Here is a 21078-nt window from a genome sequence, read left to right on the forward strand (position 1 = left end):
AGGAGGAGCGGGGCGGGCGGGAGGGAGGGGGGCTGGGGGAGGGCTGGGGGGTGGGGAGGGACCCGGCGGCGGCGACAGGGCGAGAGCGAGCGCGGTGCCAGGGGGGTGGGGGCACCGGTGCCCGTCTGGGGAGGGAGCCGGCGGAGGGGTAGCTGCGATCACCAGCAGGAACCGCGGCAGCCGTGAGTCCCGGCGGAGCTGGGCGGGGGAGGGGAGCGCGCCCCGGGCCGGCTCGCGGGGGTCGAGGGGGGCCGGGGGGAGGTGGCCGGAGGTTGGCCGGCACTTGGCCCAGGATGGCGGGGAGGGGAAGGACCCGCCGCCCGCATCCTTCCCTCGGCCCTGCTCCGCCGCTCCTCAGGCCGCACCGCCTCCCGAGCCCCTGCCCCGGCCCGGGGACGGCCGACCGGGCCCGGCCCGCTGCGGGGAGGGGGCTGCGCGGTCCAGCCCGCACGAGGGGAGGGGCGACGGCTTCTGTCGGCGGAGCTGAAGGGGTTTAAAGGGCGGCTCTTAAAGGGGCCGCAGAGGGGCCCGGGCCGAGGAGGCACCCCCTCCCCATCCGCCCTTCGTGGTGCCACCCGGGGCCGCCGGGCGGAGGGGAGGAGGCAGGGGAAGGAAGCAGTCGGGGCGGCCCGGGGGCCTGAGCCCTGGCTCGCGAGGGGGCCCCCCGCGGTGGCGGGCAGGGGGTCGGGGTGTGGGTGTGGTGCGCGCTGGCCCGCGGAGTTGGGGGGAGGGGCTGGGCCTGGAAGGAAGGGGTTAAAGGTGGGGCCAGCCCTACACACGGGCGCACACACTCCGTACTCAGGCCCGGGCACACGCGTCTCCCGGGCACTTCATTGGGGGGCGGGGGGAGGCGCGGTGCGGGGTCCCGGGCCTGCGCCCGGGCCGCCCCAGGTCCTGCTGCGGGGCCCTGGGAGGTCGCGAACCCCGCGGTCTCAACTCACACCTCGGGAGCCCTCTCCCGCACACACACGGGCTCCGGCGCGCGCACACACCTCGGACATTCCCATGGTGCCTCACGTGACCCAAACGTGCCCACCCTTCACACACGCTCACGCACGCGTGCACACACGCGCACACACAAACACGCACGGCCACTTCCCGGCTCCATCCTGAGCCCCGCCGGGCGCTCCCTGAGTAGCACACCTACACCCATTCACAGACACACACATTCCCCCGCGCACGCCAGCGGCAGACACATTCATAAACGCGGCCGGGAGGCGCACACGCGCACCCCCTCGCCTAGCCTACTCTTTCGGGAGCCCTGAGTCATTCCTGCCCCCTCCCAGGGCTCCCCATTTCGCCGCGTGCACGCCCACAGGGCGGGCTGGGGGGTTCTCTCCCAGCCCCCTGCCCCGCTGTGTGTCCTGACGCTCTTGCAGGACTTCCCGTGGGTCCCGGGTCAGGGGTGAGGAGGGCCTGGAGGGCTGCCACAGCCCGGCTGAGCGTGGGGGAGGCACTTCCTTTTCCTGAACTCGGGGATCCTGCGGGAGGAAGCTGGGAAGTTGGGCGGGGGCCCAGCAGAGGAAGTGCTGGCCGTGGTGGGGCTGACCCTCCCAGGAGCACTGAGCCTCCTTTCGAGAGGAGCCAGGGGTGCCGGAGGCCCGGGATGAGGAACTGGGCAGAGAGGTATTTGGGGAGATGAGGCCTGGGCTGGAGAAGGGGCTGAGGCGGGAGTCAAGGCGGGCCCCTGGCCGGGAAGGCAGCTCTCTCCAGTTCACTGGGTTCCAAAAGGAGCCCATCCCTGCCGCTAGGCTGGCTTATGTGTCCCAACTTGCCACCTCCCCCTTGCTTGCCACCCCCAAGTCTTCACCTGGTCCCAGCCCCTCACCCCAAAGGGTGCAGAGAAGAGAAGGTGGGGCTTGGCCGTCCGGAAGCGGGCTGTGGGAGATGGTGGGGCAGGACCAGGCTGCCTCTCAGCTGGTCACAGGGCTCCTCAGGCCAAGACTATGGGTGTCAGGGGACAAGCTTCCGGCCGCCCCTCCACCATGTCTCCTGCTTTCCCAGGAGGCCCAAGGGGTGCTGCAGCCCAGGCCCTCGCCATGGAGTCCATGTTTGAGGATGACATCAGTATCCTGACCCAGGAAGCCCTGGGCCCCAGTGAGGTGTGGCTTGACGCTCCCGGAGACCCATCGCTGGGGGGAGACATGTGCTCCGCCTCCCACTTTGCCCTCATCACAGCCTATGGAGACATCAAGGAGCGTCTGGGGGGCCTGGAGAGGGAGAATGCCACCCTTCGGCACCGCCTCAAAGTTTATGAGATCAAGGTCAGGACTTGGAGATGATGGGGGTCTGGCTGTTTGTGTGTGTGTGGCGGCGGGGGGGGGGGGGGGTAGGGGGGCTGCTAATGACAGGAATTGGGGATTCAGCAGAGATTCTAGGGATCCAAAAGAGAGGTCAGGGTACAGACTCGTAAAACTTGAGAGTCCCCCATGAGAGGTGTGGCTGCTTTGGATGAGGACTCTGGAGAGTCCAGAGCCAATCAGGAAGAGATCAGAAGGGATACGCTTTGGAGTGGCGGATCTGGGATCTAAAGGTCTGGGGAGTGGGAAACGCTTACAGGCCCATGGGAATTGGGATGTGCAGATCCTACTAGAGGCGGGACTCTGAGGCAGGTTGTAGGGCAGGGGCACAATGAGCCTGCAGCCTGGGAAGGGGGCCAGGCACCCGCTCTCCTGAGGGCCTGCCCACCATCCACAGTACCCGCTGATCAATAACTTCGGAGAGGAGCACGGCTTCTCCCTGTATGAAATCAAGGATGGCTCCCTGTTGGAGGTGGAGAAGGTCAGCCTGCAGCAACGGCTCAACCAGTTCCAGCATGAGGTGAGCCCCTTGCAGGCCTCTCGGCTTTCCCTAAGCTTGCTCCAATCAATTTCAGACACCTCCCCTACCCACCGGCCTCTGGCCTTCTGACCCCTTCCTTAGGGCTGGCCACAGCTCCTCCCGCCCCTTTACTGGGTACTGGGAATGAGGGTGGGAGGCACAGGGAGCTGCTCAGCCCCTAAGTCAGTGATGGGCCCGACTGGCATGCACCCCAACCCTCTGGGCCCCCTCCAGTTGCAGAAGAATAAGGAGCAGGAAGAACAGCTCGGGGAGATGATCCAGGCTTATGAGAAACTCTGTGTGGAGAAGAACGACCTGGAGACAGAGCTTGGGGAGATGGTGAGGCCCGGGGAGCTGGGGTGGGAGAGTGTGACCCGGGTTGTGTGTCCCCCTGTGAGTGTGCTCGTGGTGTGCGCCCTGCTGCGATCCTGTGTGTCTGTCTGTGAGTGCCCGTGTGGCCTTGTAAGTGGGGCTGTGTGTGCCCTGTCGGTTGTGAGTGACCGTGCAGTGTCAGGGGGTGACTGTGTGAGTGACCCCCGTAGAACATTGTGGCTCTGTGTGTATGTTTGAGTCTCCCGCTGCGTCTCCCCTAGGCCTACAGCACCGCTCCTGGGAGGCTTTGTAAGGGAGGGCAAAGGTGAGCAGGAGTGCCTGCGGCTGCTGGGATGGGTCTTGGCACGTGTGTGATTCTGGATCAGGGTATGGCCGTGTGTGTGTGAGCAAGTGGGCAGGGGTCAGGATCAGGAGGCATGGTCTCTGTCCACTCCTGGCTGCCACCTGGGTCAGGTCACTTAGCCTGCATTCCTCCTCTGAAAAGCGGGGCAGATCACTCCGCTGAGCTGTTGTGGGCATGAGTGTAAAAATGCTCGGCTTTGATAATCAAAAGCACTCACGTGGCACTTGCTGTGTGCCAGGCACCATTCTTATCTCCTTAGATAGTTACTCATTTTCATCCTCATAACAAACCTACGAGGTAGGTGTGGTTGTCCCTATCTCATAGATGAGGTAGATGAAGCCAGAGTGGTTGTCACGTATGCAAATGGAAGTTACCCTGCTCCTGAGGTGGTGTCTGGACAGGGGGCTGAGGCTTCCTGAAGTGTCCCTGTGTGTTAGGGGCGTGGAAGGGGCATTCACTCTGACCTTGCAAGCGGCAGTAGCTGGGAGAGGAGCCCTCGAACTCATGGTCACTTGGAGGGTGGAGTGGCCTGGGGCCTGCTCAATTTGGGGGTGATGGCTGTTCAGACATGGCATTCGGGGGGGGGCTCCAGGGCACCCTGGCCCTGTGCAGACCCTCACCCCCTTGTTTCCCACACAGCGGGCCCTGGTGGAGACCCACCTGCGGCAGATCTGTGGTTTGGAGCAGCAGCTGCAGCAGCAACAAGGCCTCCAGGACACAGCGTTCTCCAGCCTGAGTCCCCCGCCGGCCCCTGCCCCGCCCTGTGCTGATCTGGACCTGCACTACCTGACTCTGAGAGGGGGATCTGGCTTGAGTCACGGTAAGATCTCAGCTCCCCCTAAATTTCCCTACCCCAAACTCCCCAAGCCAAACGCCTTTGGACACCTCCCGCTTCTCAGGTAGTCAACACCCCATTATAATGCTTTACATTTCTCCCATAATCACCCCACCTCACCACCTGTTCCCTCACCCCATCCACTATTACCCCAATTTCTGCCATCTAAGTCCCTCTCCCGCCACCCTGGCTACCCCCATGCAATTCTCGTAGGTGCCAGCAGAGGGCACCCCAACCCAGAGTCCCCTGCCTGCTTTAGGTTGTCATTAGGAGAGGTCCTGAGGATGCTCAGAGACTTGAGTCTGGCCAGGGGCGGGCGGGGTGGGGCGGGGGGTCCTTCAGGGGGCCATCCTATTTTCCCCTGGCCTCCAGGAAGGTTAGAAACAGCAGCTCAGCTCCTCTGGGCACACTGTCCTCAGTGGCGGTATCTCTCCTTCTGGGTGTCTGCCCTCTAGCTGTCTCTCTCGGATCCCTCCTGCAGCAGGCCTCACCTCTCTCTCTCTGTGTTGATCTGGGAGTCAGTGGAGGTGCCCAGCTGCTGGACTCTGCCTGACAGTGTCCTCTCCCCTGCCAGCAGGCTGGCCAGGCCCCACGCCGAGTGTGAGTGAGCTGGAGCGGAGGCGCCTGGAAGAGGCCCTGGAGGCTGCCCAGGGAGAAGCCCGGGGGGCTCAGCTTCGGGAGGAGCAGCTCCAGGCCGAGTGCGAGCGGCTACAGGAGGAGCTGAAGCAGCTGCAGGAGACCCGGGCCCAGGTAAGGACAGCGGGGCGCAGGCCCGGGGCCCTTGCTCTGGTACCTCTACCGCTCCGTGGAGGTCTGGGGGCTGCTGGAAATAGCATTTAGAGTTTAAGACTTCTTCGCTGGGTGCAGCCAGGCCCTGGGAACGGTAGAGAAGGGGAGTCCAGACCAGATGAGGTTGGCGTCAGACCTCTCCATCTTCTCCCTTAGGATCTGGCCTCCAACCAGTCGGAGCGGGAGATGGCGTGGGTGAAAAGAGTTGGAGATGATCAGTAAGTCGTGTCTGTAATCCTCTCCCTCTTAACCTCTGAACCCCAGGAGTGGTGCTTCCCAGCCCCTCCCTTTGATTGACGTCTCCCTTTGGCATTGTTTGGGGGACCTCTCTTCGGAGCCATCAGAGCTGTGGGGTTTGGGTTGCTTGTGTGACTGCATCCTTCACAGGCAGGAGGCGAGGTTCTGGGGGTGCTCAGGTTCCAGGAGGCTCCCTTAGCTTTCCTCTGGCACCCAAGGCCGTGTCTGCTCCAGGGGGCTGAGAGAGGCTGCCTCAGCAGCTTTGCTGCCATGTCCTGTGTCCCCTGCTGAGTTTGGGGGCCTCTCTGGGGCCACCTTTTCTGTCCCAGGAACAAGGCCCAGCCAGTTGGGTTAGCCCTCCCGTCCCTGACGGGGAGGAAGGAGACGGCCTCCTTCGGGATTTCAGGTGCCTCATCTGTCTCAGGAGGGAGAACGCTGAGGCTTAGGGCTGGAGGGCCTTCCTCGGGGGGAATTAGAATGTACTCTGCTGGGTGTCCTTCTGGAATCCTGCCAGGAAAGAAGGGAAGCAGGAAGTAGGGAGGGAGCGGTGTCAGTGAGGAGCCTGATGGTGGGGGCTCCTGGGGCAGCTCTGGGCAGCCGGCGAGGGTGAGCAGCAGCCGGGTAGCAGTGAGCCTGATGCCTTTCAACATCCGCATGCAGCTCATCCTCTCCCACTTTCTGAGAAACAGTGAAAACTTCCTTCCGCCTGAGCCCTCTCCCCTGAGATGAGGTGTAGGGCACAGGCTTTCTCCCTCCATTGGAGGGGAAGACCGAGGCCCAGAGGGGGGCGGGAACTCCCCCTCCATCACACAGCGTACCCAGCTATAAGCCCCCAGAGGTCCTCCCCAGCAGGCTTCCTCCTCACCTTCCTCCCAGCCTCTGGCCAGTTGGAGATCTCCTCACCTCCCTCTGCACCCTGGGGTGAGGGCCTGGGTGGAGCTGTGATAGCTGGGAGGGTGCGGGGTGAGAACACAGTTTGTGGGCCTGGTGGGTGGGACCCCTAAGCTAGGCTGCTGCGGGGCATCGAGAGGCCTCTGTGGAGAGGGTCCACCCTAGCTTGTGGCTGGGACTCAGAGCCCACACTCACCCATGTGCCCCGACCCGGAACACACGTGCGCGCGCGCACACACACACACACACACACACACACACACACACGAGCCTAGAATCTTAGCTTGTTCCAAAAGTCACACCGCAGGGCCCTTTATGGGTCACTGAGTCCAGCCCCTCTCAGAAACCAGCAGTGAAGACGCCCCCAATTGGCTGAACCCCGAGAGAAGACAGGGGTGGTGTTGGGGCTGAAGCCTGAACAGCGAGGCTTCGAGGCCAGGGATGCTGGGGTGCCGAGTGGCTGTGCTTTACTGACCTCACCTCTCTGGCCCCGGGCTTCCCTCACAGGCCCAGAGCTCAGTCGTTGCTGAGAGATGTGATGAGCGGGTGAGGGCAGAGGAGGGTGAGTGCGTGAGAGAGAGCACCTCCCGTAAAGTGCTTTTGGACGTCAGAGTCTCCATGCTGCTGTTCTGGCCGGAACAGCCCCTTTTCCTTCCTCTCCCCGGCACCTGCCTCGCCCAGTCCCTTTGGCGTAAGGATGAGCTGGTCTTACCTCCCTGGCCTCCTGGCTCCTCCCCTCCGTCCCAGTGGTTCACGCGCTGGCCCTGGGGCCAGCCAGGCCCTGCCAGCCGGCCTCACGCTTGCTTGCAGGCCGGGTTTCTCTGGACATCCCCAGCTTGGCAAGAGGTAATGACCAGAGGACGTCCTCGCTCCCCGGCAGTTTTATTTTCTGACAGACTCAGCTCCTGTGGGTAATAGTCCGCTTCCCCAGGGATGCCTCCCCTGTCCTCCCACCTGAGGCCTCCGTCACCTGTGTCGGCTCACTTTCCCCCACCGACCCCTCCCCTTCTTTCTACTTCTTCCTGACCCTCCAGGCTTGTAGGGAATTTCACAGGTGGGTTTACCCAGGAGAGGAATGCAGGGGCTGCATTATCCGGGTGGGGGCCCCAGAAATGTCTGCGTTCAGCCTACTCCCATGTGGGAATCTTCTGTGTCCCCAAAAGGTTCTCCCCTCTTCTCAGTTTGGACACATCCCGGGCAGCCAGTTGTATAGTGGGGAGTCCTGGGTGTTACAATACACCCCCTCATGCAGCTCCTGCCTCTGTGAATCCTCCGACATAGGTCCTTCCTGCGCTGAGGGGGGAGGCAGCCCCAGCCCCAGGGTTTCCCAGTTCCTCCCCTTCCAGTCCCTGGCCCATCGGCTCTGGTCATCAATGTTCCTCTGAAAACGGACACCCAGACCAGACTGCATCGAGGTCTGATAGCCCCAAACCTGGTGACCGATGCCCCGGGAAACAGATGGCCCCAGGGGAGAGCTGCAGGGGGCACTCAGGGGCCAAAGGCCTGGGGGCCCTCAGGGAGGGGGTGGGAGTGGAGACCACCTGCTCCTGAAGGTGCCCTGTCCAGGGGGAGGTGGGGACCCCCCCCCACAGCCACCTGCCCTCTGGGCCCAGCGCAGAGAGCCTCTCTGAGGTGTGGCTGTGCTGAGTGGGGAGGGGGCTTCTTCAGGGGTCTGAGGGCTCTGAGTGAGCAGGACTCAGTGAGGGGAGCGAGGGCCCAGTGAAGGAGGGAGGGTCCCCGTAAGAAGACACGGGGCTCAGTATGAGTGATGAGGGGTAAACTCTCCGTCTTTCTTCTTTCCCAACACGGGGGGCAGCCTGGGCCCTTTTCCGCCCACCCCCACGCCCCTCTCTCCGCCCACAAGCCTCTGCGTGGGCTGCGGTTAGCGGTGGGGGAGAAGTGTGAACTCCGAGAGAGAGGATGGAAACTCTGCACAGAGGTCAAGGGCAGTGTGGGGTGGGTCAGGGCGGAAGTCGGAGACCCCCGTGTACCCTGAGCTTAGCCTCATGCCCCAGAAGCCGCGGGCCCAGGGCCTCCCCCTTCACGCTTCTCACCCTCCCTACTTCCTTTCTTTCAAGTCTCCAGCCAGGGCGCCAGCAGTGCGCACAGGAATTAACCCCTGAGCACTTGCAGCCCTGAGGGCCCCCCCAGCGCGGCGCGGGGCAGGGCTCTGAAATTGAGGCCCACCACTCCCACCTCATTGTGGTCTGAGGGATTGGTGGGCCATTTCCCTGCCAGGAAGGCAGAGAGCAGCTCTTACCACACTCTCTCCCTCCCTGGGAAACTCCACATCCTCCTCTCATTTTTCTTTCTTCTTTTTTTTTAAAATATTTTATTGATTTTTTTACAGAGAGGAAAGGAGAGGGATAGAGAGTTAGAAACATTGATGAGAGAGAAACATCGATCAGCTGCCTCCTGCACACCCCCTACTGGGGATGGGCCCGCAACCAAGGTACATGCCCTTGACCGGAATCGAACCCGGGACCCTTGAGTCCGCAGGCCGACGCTCTATCCACTGAGCCAAACCGGTTAGGGCCCTCCTCTCATTTTTCAACCCAAGTCACTGAGCTGGTGTCTCCAGAAAAAGGATCAAAATGGTCTCCCCTCCCTCACCTGTGCCCCGGGCACTCCCCCATCCTTCCTCCACGCCAGACACTAAGCGAGGCAATTTACCTACAAAATTTCACTTAACTCTCACAAAACAACACACACACACACACACACACACACACACACACACGTGATGAAGGTATTGTCCCCTTTTACAGCTAAGCACACCGAGGTTCAAAGCAGTGAAGTAAGCAGAGAAGTTAAGTGTACATGTCGAGCAGGTTCTGAGCAAATGGGTTGTTTTTCTGGTGCAGATTCTTCTCCTTCAGGCTGGAGGCCCTGATCGGAGGGGCCGGTGATTTGTGGATCAAACCGGATCCCTGTGGCAAGTGCCAGGGGCACTGTTAGCATTGATGCTGGCGCAACCAGTGTGAACCAGGACAGTTCTGGGCACATTGGGCTGTGTGGCCCCTCGCCTAACCGGGGACCCTGGTTGCCAGCCCCTCTGTGAGCCGCTCCGTTTGGCTGCGTGGGAGCGGCGCCCAGGCACCGAGCCGAGCCCCTCGCGGGGCTGGAAGCTCGGCAGGGCTGCCGTGAAGAGCCGGCTCCGCGGACCGCAAGTCATAGCTGGTCGAGGAGCGTGAAGGGGCTCAAGGCGCCCGAGAGGAAGTGGTGGAGCACTGGGTTGCTGCAAAGCGACTTCCTCCTCCCGCCGCGGCCCGTAACCTCAAGTCCGCTCCATGGCCTGGTGCCTGTGGTCCCCTCCCTGAGGGTCGTGTGGGGAGACTGATGCTGGGTGTGCCTGTGGGTGGTGGAAAGTTTGGTCCCTAAATTTACCCACAGGGGTGAGGTGACTGGGGGCCACCGAGCGCCGCCGTGGGCAAAGAGGGAAGGGTTAGGAAGGCTGGATGTCTGTTTTCCTCCCCATCCTGAGGCAGTTCATGATTCTGACTGACCCCATGGCCAGCTCGCCCCTGACCCCATTCCTAACCCCCATAGGGATCCCATCCCTGACTCTAACCCTATCCCTTATCCTGACTCCAACTCTGTCCACAGTTCTGACCGAAAATGAACTATCCACCCCAGCCCTGATCTGACCCTGAACCCAGCCTTAACCTGGACCCTAGCCTTAACCTTGACCTCAAGCCCATCCCTAATTCTAATCCATGACCCAGCGCGTGAACTCCCTCACTGGCGCTCCAACACGGCGCCCAGGGGCCTGTGTCTCCCAGCTGGTTTGGGACAGGAGGCCTTTAACAGAGGAGGACTTAGGTCTCTAACCTTTCCCACCTCGGTAGCTTTAGTAACAATAGTGAAGATTGCTATCGCCAGGTGGACTTTTGAGATCCCCGAGGTCCGCGTGGGAAGAATGAATGAAAGGGTAAGTCAGTGAAGGGTGGCAAGATTGGCAGCAGAGGGTGCCCTTCTTCCTGCCAGCTCTGCCATTTGCTCCTCTGACGGTGCCAGCTCAGCAGGCTGAGGTGCCAAGAGCCTGTTTGAATGCCTGCTCTGTGTCACCGCGGCTCGTGACCTTGGGCCAGCCTCTTAAAAGCCCCGATTCTCCGCTTCCACATATGCCTGGCCCCTTCCTCTCTGCTCCCAGGGCGGGGTGCTGATGCTCAGGGGCCCCGGCCACTTTGGAGGTCTCCAGCCTCTTCCTGCTCCTCTGCTGCCTTCCCGTCTCCACTTTCCCACCCTTGCCCGTTTCCTCCTGGAAGGCATGGTATAGTGGCGTGGTCGGTAGCCTGGACTTTGGAGTCCAGGAGGCCAGAGATCCCATCCCAGCAACTCGGTGACGCCTCGGCTTTATGACTGTGGTCAAGGACGTAACCTCTGGAAACCCCCATTTCCGCATCTGTAAAGTGGAGAAAATAGTGGCTGCACGGTAGGGTTGTTGTGAAGGTTAAGCAAAGTTCCTAGCACAAGGCCTGGCCTGTGCTGAGCGCTCATACAGATGATTTGTGATTCTTCTCTCCCTGGGTCCGTCCCGGGTTCCGAGAGACTCAGAACTTCCCCGCGTAGTTTACGCCATAAAGAAGCACCCAAATGCCGTTCACCTGCCCCAGCCTTCCCGACCAGCCTCGATGGTGGAACATAGCAGGGCCAGGAGGCCAGGAAACGGAACGTGCCTTCAGGTGTATGTGTGTGACTCTGGGCTGTGTTGTGAAGTTGAGATTTTTTTCCACTGAATTGGCAGTGTTTTCTAATCTGAGTCATTCAGGTCGTTCGCGTATTTCGCAGCCTGGCTCTGTGCATCTCGAGGTGTGGAGGGACACCCAGTGAAGGGGGAGGTCCCCAAGGGTCATAGGGCATCAGGGGGTTGGCTCTCGCCGCCTGGCCAGGTCTCCGAGGTCTCTGGGAGGGCTGCCCGGGGATCCGGCAGGACCGTCCCCGCCTGCCCCGGGCCCCCAGGTCAGAGCTGTGAGGGGCTGGCCATTCTGGGCCAGGGACGCCTTTCTTCCCCTTCCTGCTGCTCTGTCTGTCCTGTTGGGAGGAGGCTGCCAGAAGCGGGGCCCTGGACACTGGGCGAGCTCCTGACGAGGGCAGGAAGGCGAGCAGGGGAGAGACGGGGCCCTGGACGCTGGGCGAGCTCCTGACGAGGGCAGGAAGGCGAGCAGGGGAGAGACGGGGCCTGGACGCTGGGCGAGCTCCTGACGAGGGCAGGAAGGCGAGCAGGGGAGAGACGGGGCCCTGGGAACTGAGGGTGGCAGGTGAGATCTCCCAGCCGGGGTGTGAAGGCACCGACCTGTATCTGTCACCTGAGACACAGCAGTGCCTGCGGAGGGAGAGAAGTGGGGAGAGAAACGGCGGCTGCTCCGTCAGAGGAGGACGCTGCTCCGTATCACTGCCCTGCCCAGAACCCCTCCCCTCCCACCACTGCGGGGTTGGCGTGGTCCTTCGAAAGCCCCCAGTCCGATGGGGGAGACGCAGCTCCCGCCCTCAGATTTCCCCAGGTCTGAAGGGGGCAGCCTCCCGGCGCGGAGTCCCCGTTTTAATGTGGGACACACAGACCGGGCCTCCAGTCTGGCAGGGCGGATGGTGTTTCCCCCACAGGCCCACAGGCTGAGTGGGCGGACACAGGACACATTAGCCACCACGGGGGCTGGGATGTGACGGGATTGAGGGCCGCATGCAACCCTTCAGGGCGGGTTTCCGAAAGGACCCTCCTCCCTCCATCTCGGCCCCCCCATCCGATGCGCGGGTGAGCCGTCTCCCTCCCTGAGAAGTAGCCTTGTCCCCGGGAATCCCAGCCCGTTTGCAATCATTTCGCTTTGACCCAAAGATAGTTTTGTTGTGGGAGGCGCCATGGTCTCCGCCACCACCCAGCTCTAGCAAGAGAGCCAGCCAGTGAGTGGAGAGTGAGAGTGAGGGAGCTCAGTCATTACCTACCCTGCACCTCGGCTTTTCCTGCCCTCTGAGGCCCTAACCTCACGACTTCCCCTCCTCTCCTCTGGGGCCACACACACACACACACACACACAGACTCACTCTCACACCGTTCCTCACTCACCATACTGGCCTCACACCTACCTCCACTCCCTCCCATCCACATACATCCTCTCTCACATGCCCGGATGGTGGGATGGGGGCAGGGCCTGAGTGAGGGTCTGGAGAAGTCCCCACCTCGTTCCTGCCCAGGGCCCTGCAGCTCCCGGGGCTAAAGGGCCTCCTTTGGGAAGCGGTCCACCCGGCGTGGCTGAGCCTCTGCCTGTCACTTCCCTCCAGCTCCAATTTCCACCAAGTTCCAGAGCCCCTTCTGGCCTTGGTAAGGTGTGGGGGACGCAAGAGAACCCAAACCCCTGCCCCCCGGACTCTGTGCAAGCCCAGGACAGAAGGCAGAGACCCAAGGCCATGGCAGAGCCTCGTGTGAGGTCAGGACGGTCTCTCTGGGGGCGAGCAGGCCAGGGTGGGAGGGCGGGGAGGGGCGGCGCTGAGAGAGATAACCTCGGAGGTGCCGGGTCCAAGTGACCTGAAGGGAAAGGAAAGAGGGAAGTGGGTGAAGTCTTGGCCACGGTCATAGTCTGTTCCAGCTTTGTGAGGGTGGGTGCCCAGGGGATCCGAGCAGGAAGTGGAGGAAGAAAGAAAAACGGGTGGAAAGGCTCAGCTCCTTATTCATGTGCTGGGTGCCAGGCCCCGGACAAGGTGCTGAGAATGCAGGTGCAGTGATCTAGTTCCCACCTCCGAGGAACTGCCAGTGAGGTTCCAGAACAAGGCAACTGGGATAAGTTTTCAGTGGGAGGGGTGCCCCCCGGTGAGGGCACAGCCATTGGTCCCAGGAGATCTCTGTGCAGGGGGCTCCCTGGCGCTTCTGGGCGGTGCAAGGCTGACAGGAGCTCAGAGGCAGCTGAGAGATGGAAGCAAGGGCCCTGGGCCCGGCCCTGGGCAGACCTGGGCTCCAGTTTATCCGTTGGCACCTCTGCCAACCCGGGAGGCCGTGCCCTTCGCTTACAGATGGGGCTCTTCAGGGGCGTGCAACAGAGGTCCCCGGCCTTGCAGAGCTGAGGGCTCTTCCTGGACCCCCTGCCGCGGCACACTTTCAGTAGGCGCTCTTGGGAAAAATGCACAGTGACAAAAGCTACTCTCCGTGCCACGCGGCTTTTTGATGGATCTGTGTTTTATTTGTCACCACAGCTTCTGCACAGGTTGGAAAAACATTCACACATACCTGTGTGAGATACCAGGCCGCAGGCAGTGCCTGGTGACACCTGGATTCAGGGACCCCCCAGGCATCACTGAGCTCCCCAGCCCCAGCCCATAGTCTGGGAACCACTGCCCTCGCCCCAGGTACCATTCGCTGGGAAGAGAGGGAGGCTCCCTGGAATAACGTGGCGTTTAAATTGGGGTAGGAGGGCCCCGGAGGGGCGGAGAGGGCCAGATGCTGGTGCAGAGCCAGTTCTTGCTCCACAGCTGTGACAGTAAACCCGCGTTCCTCCTCTTCCCTACTCCCTGCCCTCTGACCTCAGGGTCAGGGAAGGCGGGGGTCAGACCATGACCTGGGGGGCCTGGGGTCTCCCGCAGGGTGAACTTGGCGCTGGCTTACACGGAGCTGACGGAGGAGCTGGGCCGGCTCCGGGAGCTGAGTTCTCTGCAGGGGCGCATCTTGAGGACGCTGCTGCAGGAGCAGACCCGGAGCGGCGGTGAGCGGGGCCGGCAGGGGGGCCAGGGCTGGACCCCAGGTTGGGGGAGCTATGGTACCATCCGGTGTCCCTTTCCCTTCCATGCCTGATGCGATTTCACGGGCGTTAGGAGGAGAGGGGTGGGCGGGCTTTGGTCGCAAGCAAGCCCCCGGCCCCCAGTCCTGACATCTTCTCTCCCCATCGCCCCCCAGTCCTGACATCCTCTCTCCCCATCACCCCCCAGTTCTGACATCCTCTCTCCCCATCGCCCCCCAGTCCTGACATCCTCTCTCCCCATCGCCCCCCTGACCTGACATCCTCTCTCCCCATCGCCCCCCAATCCTGACATCCTCTCTCCCCATCCTCTCTCCCCATCGCCCCCCAATCCTGACATCCTCTCTCCCCATCGCCCCCCAGTCCTGACATCTTCTCTCCCCATCGCCCCCCAGTCCTGACATCCTCTCGCCCCATCGCCCCCCAGTCCTGACATCCTCTCTCCCCATCACCCCCCAGTTCTGACATCCTCTCTCCCCATCGCCCCCCAGTCCTGACATCCTCTCTCCCCATCGCCCCCCTGACCTGACATCCTCTCTCCCCATCGCCCCCCAATCCTGACATCCTCTCTCCCCATCGCCCCCCAGTCCTGACATCTTCTCTCCCCATCGCCCCCCAGTCCTGACATCCTCTCTCCCCATCACCCCCCAGTTCTGACATCCTCTCTCCCCATCGCCCCCCAGTCCTGACATCCTCTCTCCCCATCGCCCCCCTGACCTGACATCCTCTCTCCCCATCGCCCCCCAATCCTGACATCCTCTCTCCCCATCCTCTCTCCCCATCGCCCCCCAATCCTGACATCCTCTCTCCCCATCGCCCCCCAGTCCTGACATCTTCTCTCCCCATCGCCCCCCAGTCCTGACATCCTCTCGCCCCATCGCCCCCCAGTCCTGACATCCTCTCTCCCCATCACCCCCCAGTTCTGACATCCTCTCTCCCCATCGCCCCCCAGTCCTGACATCTCTCTCCCCATCGCCCCCCAGTTCTGACATCCTCTCTCCCCATCGCCCCCCTGACCTGACATCCTCTCTCCCCATCGCCCCCCAATCCTGACATCCTCTCTCCCCATCGCCCCCCAGTCCTGACATCTTCTCTCCCCATCGCCCCCCAGTCCTGACATCCTCTCTCCCCATCGCCCCCCAGTTCTGACATCCTCTCTCCCCATCGCCCCCCAATCCTGACATCTTCTCTCCCCATCGCCCCCCAGTCCTGACATCCTCTCTCCCCATCGCCCCCCAGTCCTGACATCCTCTCTCCCCATCGCCCCCCTGACCTGACATCCTCTCTCCCCATCGCCCCCCAATCCTGACATCCTCTCTCCCCATCGCCCCCCAGTCCTGACATCCTCTCTCCCCATCGCCCCCCAGTCCTGACATCCTCTCTCCCCATCGCCCCCAGTCCTGACATCCTCTCTCCCCATCGCCCCCCAGTCCTGACATCCTCTCTCCTCATCGCCCCCCAGTCCTGACATCCTCTCTCCTCATCGCCCCCCAGTCCTGACATCCTCTCTCCCCATCGCCCCCCAGTCCTGACATCTCTCTCCCCCATCGCCCCCCCAGTTCTGACATCCCTCTCCCCATCGCCCCCCCCCCCCCAGTCCTGACATCCTCTCTCTCCATCGCCCCCCAGTCCTGACATCCTCTCTCCCCATGGCCCCCCAGTCCTGACATCCTCTCTCCCCATGGCCCCCCAGTCCTGACATCCTCTCTCCCCATCGCCCCCCAGTCCTGACATCTCTCTCCCCATTGCCCCCCAGTTCTGACATCTCTCTCCCCATCGCCCCCCCCAGTCCTGACATCCTCTCTCTTCATCGCCCCCCAGTCCTGACATCCTCTCTCCCCATCGCCCCCCAGTCCTGACATCCCTCTCTCTCCATCGCCCCCCAGTCCTGACATCCTCTCTCCCCATCGCCCCCCAGTCCTGACATCCTCTCTCCCATCGCCCCCCAGTCCTGACATCCTCTCTCCCCATCGCCCCCCAGTCCTGACGTCTTCTCTCCCCATCGCCCCCCAGTCCTGACATCCTCTCTCCCCATCGCCCCCCAGTCCTGACATCCTCTCTCCCCATCGCCCCCCAGTCCTGACATCTTCTCTCCCCCATCGCCCCCCAGTCCTGACATCCTCTCTCCCCATCGCCCCCCAGTCCTGACATCACTCTCTCCCCATCGCCCCCCAGTCCTGACATCCTCTCTCCCCATCGCCCCCCAGTCCTGACATCTCTCCCCATCGCCCCCCTGACCTGGTCCTGCTTCTCTTCCAGGCCAGAGGCACTCGCCGCTGTCGCAGCGCCACTCCCCGGGCCCCCAGTGCCCCTCCCCGTCCCCGCCTGCTCGGGCGGTGCCCCCGTGCCCCCCGTGCCAGTCCCCCGTCCCCCCAGCGCCGCTCCCCAGGCCCCCCGTGCCCCTCACCCCAGCAGCGCCTCTCGCCGGCCTCGCCCTCCTGCCCATCGCCCGTCCCGCAGCGCCGGTCGCCGGTGCCGCCGCCCTGCCAGTCCCCCAGCCCGCAGCGCCGGTCCCCGGGGCCCCCCGCCGGCCCGGCCCCGCCGCCCCGGCCGCCGCCGCCCCTCCCGCCGCCGGGGGAGAGGCCGCTGGCCGAGCGCGCCTACGCCAAGCCGCCCAGCCACCACGCCAAGGCCGGCTTCCAGGGCCGGCGCAGCTACTCGGAGCTGGCCGAGGGCGCGGGCTGGGCGGGCGCCTCCCCGCCCTGGCTGCAGGCCGAGGCCGCCACCGCTGCCCAAGCCGCGGGCCTACGGCGCCGCCGAGCTCTACGGCCCCGGCCGGCCGCTCAGCCCGCGGCGCGCCTTCGAGGGCATCCGCCTGCGCTTCGAGAAGCAGCCGTCGGAGGAGGAGGAGTGGTCCGTGCCCCCCAGGCCCGCCCAGCCCCGAGGCGGGCGCCATCCGCTGCTCCTCCTTCTGCGCGGGCTTCCCCATCCCCGAGTCGCCGGCAGCCACGGCCTATGCCCACGCCGAGCACGCGCAGTCCTGGCCGTCCATCAACGTGAGTGGGGCACCCCCCCTCTGCGGGGGGGACAGGAGACCTGGCAGCCCCCGCCTCGCTTCCTTGGGCCCCCCCCTGCTGCTCCCCTAGGGACCCAGGCCCTGATGGGCCACTAAAACTTGTGCTGGGCTCTGGTTTGGGGCTTGGTCTTCAGAACCACAGCCCTGGTTTTGATCCCAGACGCCATGGCTGTGGGGATCTGGACAAGTGACTTACCCTCTCAGATCCTGAGAGTTCTCATCTGCATAATGAGGGCAGTGACTCCTTTATCTGATCCCATTAGAGGGCTCCTGGAGGGAGGCCATGGCCTGCAGCCCTCTGCACAGGACCTGAGTGGAACACTCAGTAGTGAGCATCTGCTCTTTCATTGGCGATGGAGGCCATGCTGACCCCGGGGGTCTTGGCTGACACGGGGACAGGCCGGCGCACCCACGTCCCTCCATCAGGCCTCAGAGCCCCTTTCATACCTGTCTTAGAAGACAGCCTCTCTTAGGGCGCCATCGTTTCAATCGGTTCACTGAAATAATGAGTTTCCTGAATGTCAGATTCAACTCTTGCCACCACTCGAAGAACCAAAATACATTCCAAAGCCAAACAGAAAATTATTTTTGGGTTATACATTGCTTGGGATTCTTCCGTGCTTTGAGTTATCTGGCAGCGGTGTCTTAGTCACTCTGGGGGCACGTCTGAGTCTGGCCTTCCCTCGTTACCGCAGATGCCCTGGCAGACTGAGCATCCACACCTCCTGTGACCCTAGGCCCCTGGGGTGGGGAGTGGATGCTGAACTGGTGAAGGTGGGCAGGGACGGGGAGGAGAGGGTCGGCACTGGACGGAAGGTGCCCAGAACCCTTCTGCACGCTGCAGTCCTCCCCGCCCTGGGTCCCAGGGAAAGGGCAGGCTGGGATGTGGGGAGCGTGAGGGCGGGTTGGGGATCATAGTGACTTCCCTCTCTCCCCACAGCTGCTGATGGAGACAGTGGGCTCCGACATCCGCAGCTGCCCGCTCTGCCAGCTGGGTTTCCCTGTCGGGTATCCGGATGACGCCCTCATCAAACACATTGACTCCCACCTGGAGAACAGCAAGATCTAGGGTGCCTCCCCCACCCACTGGCTGTTTCCCTGCCCTCCCCCATCACCCCCAAGCACTCACTCACTTTGAATGCTGCATGAATCTTGTGGGGGGCCCCTGCCCCTTGCGACCCCCAGATACCTCCACTAGCTACCGAGTGAACGTGTGTGCCATCTTCCCTGGTCCAGGCACCACTCAGCCCTGGCTCTTCCCAGGAGGTCAGTCAAGGCTCTCCCCAGCTCCCTGGCTTCCAAGGGAAGATGGGGATCTGGGCTGGGACGGGGAGGGGGTACCCTACCCACCCTCTCCCTCTGCCTTGCTGTCCTCAGACACAGTTGGATCCAAGGAGACGTCTAGTGGTTGGGCCTGGGGGAGAGGGAGGGCATCAAAGGACTCCAGGAGCTCCCTCAGCCCCTCCCCAGGCACCCATCTCTCTCCGGCCGTGCTCTGCCCGAGGAGCACAGCCTGAGTGGGGTTCCGGGGCCTGCCCTGCACACTGATGCCAGTTCCTCCATCCCATGGCCAGCTCAGGGCGTGTGGCCTGGGCCCCTCTTGGGGGAAGGAGACACCTTGATTCTTGCCACTCTCTGCAGGCCAGTCCTGTTCTCCCCCTCTGCCCACCCTGGGGAACAGGGAGGGTGGGAGAGGAGAGGGAGGACCCTGAAGGACTGGGAGGACCCAGCCTGAAGAGGCTGCCCTATGGGCCCGGGGTCCCTGCACCATGACCCTCAGGCCAGGGGGCTGTCGGTGCCAGCCTTCTAGGCCCGTGCACTCCCCCTGGAGCCGCCGGCACCGAGGCACAGGTGGTTATGACAGTTGCTCCCCTCCCCTCTTACCCCACTCGAGCTCCTGGCACCACAGGTACCCCGGAGCCCGTGTGTGACTCAGGCTCTGTTAGCTGGCTGGGTGCCAGCAGCCCTGCCTCCCAGGCCAGAACCTAAGGATGGGCCCAGGGTGCTGTGGAGATCAAATACAAAAGAGCTAACCCCTTTCCCACACCCCAGTGACCCACATTCCCTCTGTGAAATCTACCTCAGAGTTGTACCCTCAGAAGGACGGGTAAGCAGGAGGCCAGGGGGTCCCGGGGCTGAGGTGGGGAGCTTCCTACAGCAAGAGCCTGCCACCCACGGTGAATCCACCCCCCACTGCCGGCCTCTCCTGGGTCTCAGCCCCAGGCCGGTGGCAGTGGACGCTACTGTCAGTGCATGTACCATTCTGATCCAACTCTTCCAGGCCCCCACCTCCTCACACATCTCCCCTCCTCCTCCGCGCAGGGGAGCAAAGGGGGGTGTCAGGCGGGGAAGGGGCCAAGGACTCCAGAGACACATGGCATTGTACCTTGAGTGTGCCCCCAGGGAGGGGAAATGGGGACGGGGGAATGCAGAGGGGAGGTGGGGGCCCCTGAGCCCTCTGAACAAGGTGAAAGTCCAAATAAAACTTACCTGTTCCATCTGCGCTCAGTGTGTGCCCTCCATGGCAGGGGCAGGGAGAGACCCCGTGGTCTTGAAAAGTGTCTCAAGGATACACCGCCATGGAGAGTAGGGATGCAGAGGGCACCCACGTCCCAAGGTGGTTCTGGAGACATAAGCATGCAAGTGGCCACCGGTGACTTGTGATGAGGTTATGTGGGACAGATCTGGGGCGGCAGGGGGTATCTGCGTGACAGAGCACAGCCCTGAGCAGGTGTGGGGGACTCTTGCATTTTCCTGCCCTGAAGGCCCGGCAGGTGGAGGTCTGAAGCCCTCCCCGAGGGCTCATGTATTAGCAGCAGCTACTTCTTCATCAGAGGGTTTCTGCCTGCCAGGAGCCAGGCTGGGCCTCAAAGAGGAAGAACATCCGTGTTCCATGTCCTCATGAGCCTGAGAGCAGGGGAAGGGCTGGGCTCCAGGCTCAGCAGCTGCTTCAGAAGTCTCACAGCCCGGGAGGTCAGAGCCAGGTCACGAACCCTTGACTCCTGCCCCGGCCAGGGCTCCCCTTTCTCTGCACAAAGGGCCCGAGGTTCTCAGGCATCAACTCTGGGCGCCTTTCATTCCACCTGAGCCTTTCACCCTTCGAAACAAGAGGTGGAGGCAATTGCTAATGGAGGGCCCGGGGTTCAGCTCTAGACCCAGGGCCAACAATCTTCCCCACTTAGTGTCAAGGTCCAGATTCCCTGGGGCCGTGGTCGGCAAACTCATTAGTCCACAGAGCCAAATACCAACAGCACAACGATTGAAATTTCTTTTGAGAGCCAACTTTTTAAAACTTAAACTTCTTCTAGCGCCACTTCTTCAAAATAGACTCGCCCAGGCCGTGGTATTTTGCGGAAGAGCCACACTCAAGGGGCCAAAGCGCCGCATGTGGCTCGCGAGCCGCAGTTTGCCGACCACGGCCCTGGGGGACTGCCCAGCCCCGCTTGCTCCTCTAAAAGTTCATCCAGCCTTGATTTCATCCGCAGTCCAGGGCTGAGTGACAGGAAAGGTGAGAACAGTGATCCCTATGGAACATGGCTTCTCAAGTCATGGCAAAGACCGTTCTGGAACTTCTGGCACAGGGATGCTCGGTGCCCCTTGGCACTCCCCCATCTCCACTCCCGTAGCGGGAGGCCGTACCCAGGTTTGGGGTCTGGGTCCTGTTCGGGTCTTGGGAAGCATTTGCTGGGAGGGCGAGGATGAAGTGGGGGTGGCCCGGGAGCACCAGGCGGAGAGAAATCCTGGCCATGGAGAAAGGAGGCAAAGGGTGGCCTGGACCGAGCTGCAGGCAGGGCCACACCTGGAGGTGGGAGGGAACTTGGGTTCCCCGCAACCTGGACATGCCGCCCGTCATCGGGTGAGAGAGCTTGAGGACAGAAGGTGCCAATTCTGGCAGCTTGTCTCCGGGTTTCTGAGGACCTGGGAAAGGGCTCAGCTGCTGGGGGCTGGGGGGGGGGGGGGCGGGGAAAGTGGGGAAATATGCCCCCACTTCCTCCAGACCACAGCCTTCCATTGAATGCCCCCCCCCCCCGAAGGAGAGGCTATGGGGTTGGGGGGCTGGAAGAGGGGCCGAGGAGTCCTGCCAACTCATCCC

General features: G+C 62.7%; 1 protein-coding gene across 1 annotated transcript; it reads left to right on the forward strand.

The window, feature by feature from the left end:
* Nucleotides 1-778: 778 nt before the first annotated feature.
* On the forward strand, nucleotides 779-19379 carry TBKBP1 (TBK1 binding protein 1). The gene is given in 13 exon segments (XM_079797099.1): nucleotides 779-1626; nucleotides 2005-2264; nucleotides 2698-2820; nucleotides 3055-3159; nucleotides 4136-4316; nucleotides 4909-5081; nucleotides 5277-5338; nucleotides 13818-13936; nucleotides 16229-16332; nucleotides 16334-16696; nucleotides 16698-16829; nucleotides 16831-16965; nucleotides 17926-19379. Coding segments are annotated over 12 exon segments (1851 nt in total). The 5' UTR covers nucleotides 779-1626; nucleotides 2005-2039; the 3' UTR covers nucleotides 18055-19379.
* Nucleotides 19380-21078: the final 1699 nt, after the last annotated feature.

This window comes from Cnephaeus nilssonii (genome assembly GCF_951640355.1).
Source record: "Cnephaeus nilssonii genome assembly, chromosome: 19".
Taxonomy (NCBI): domain Eukaryota; kingdom Metazoa; phylum Chordata; class Mammalia; order Chiroptera; family Vespertilionidae; genus Cnephaeus; species Cnephaeus nilssonii.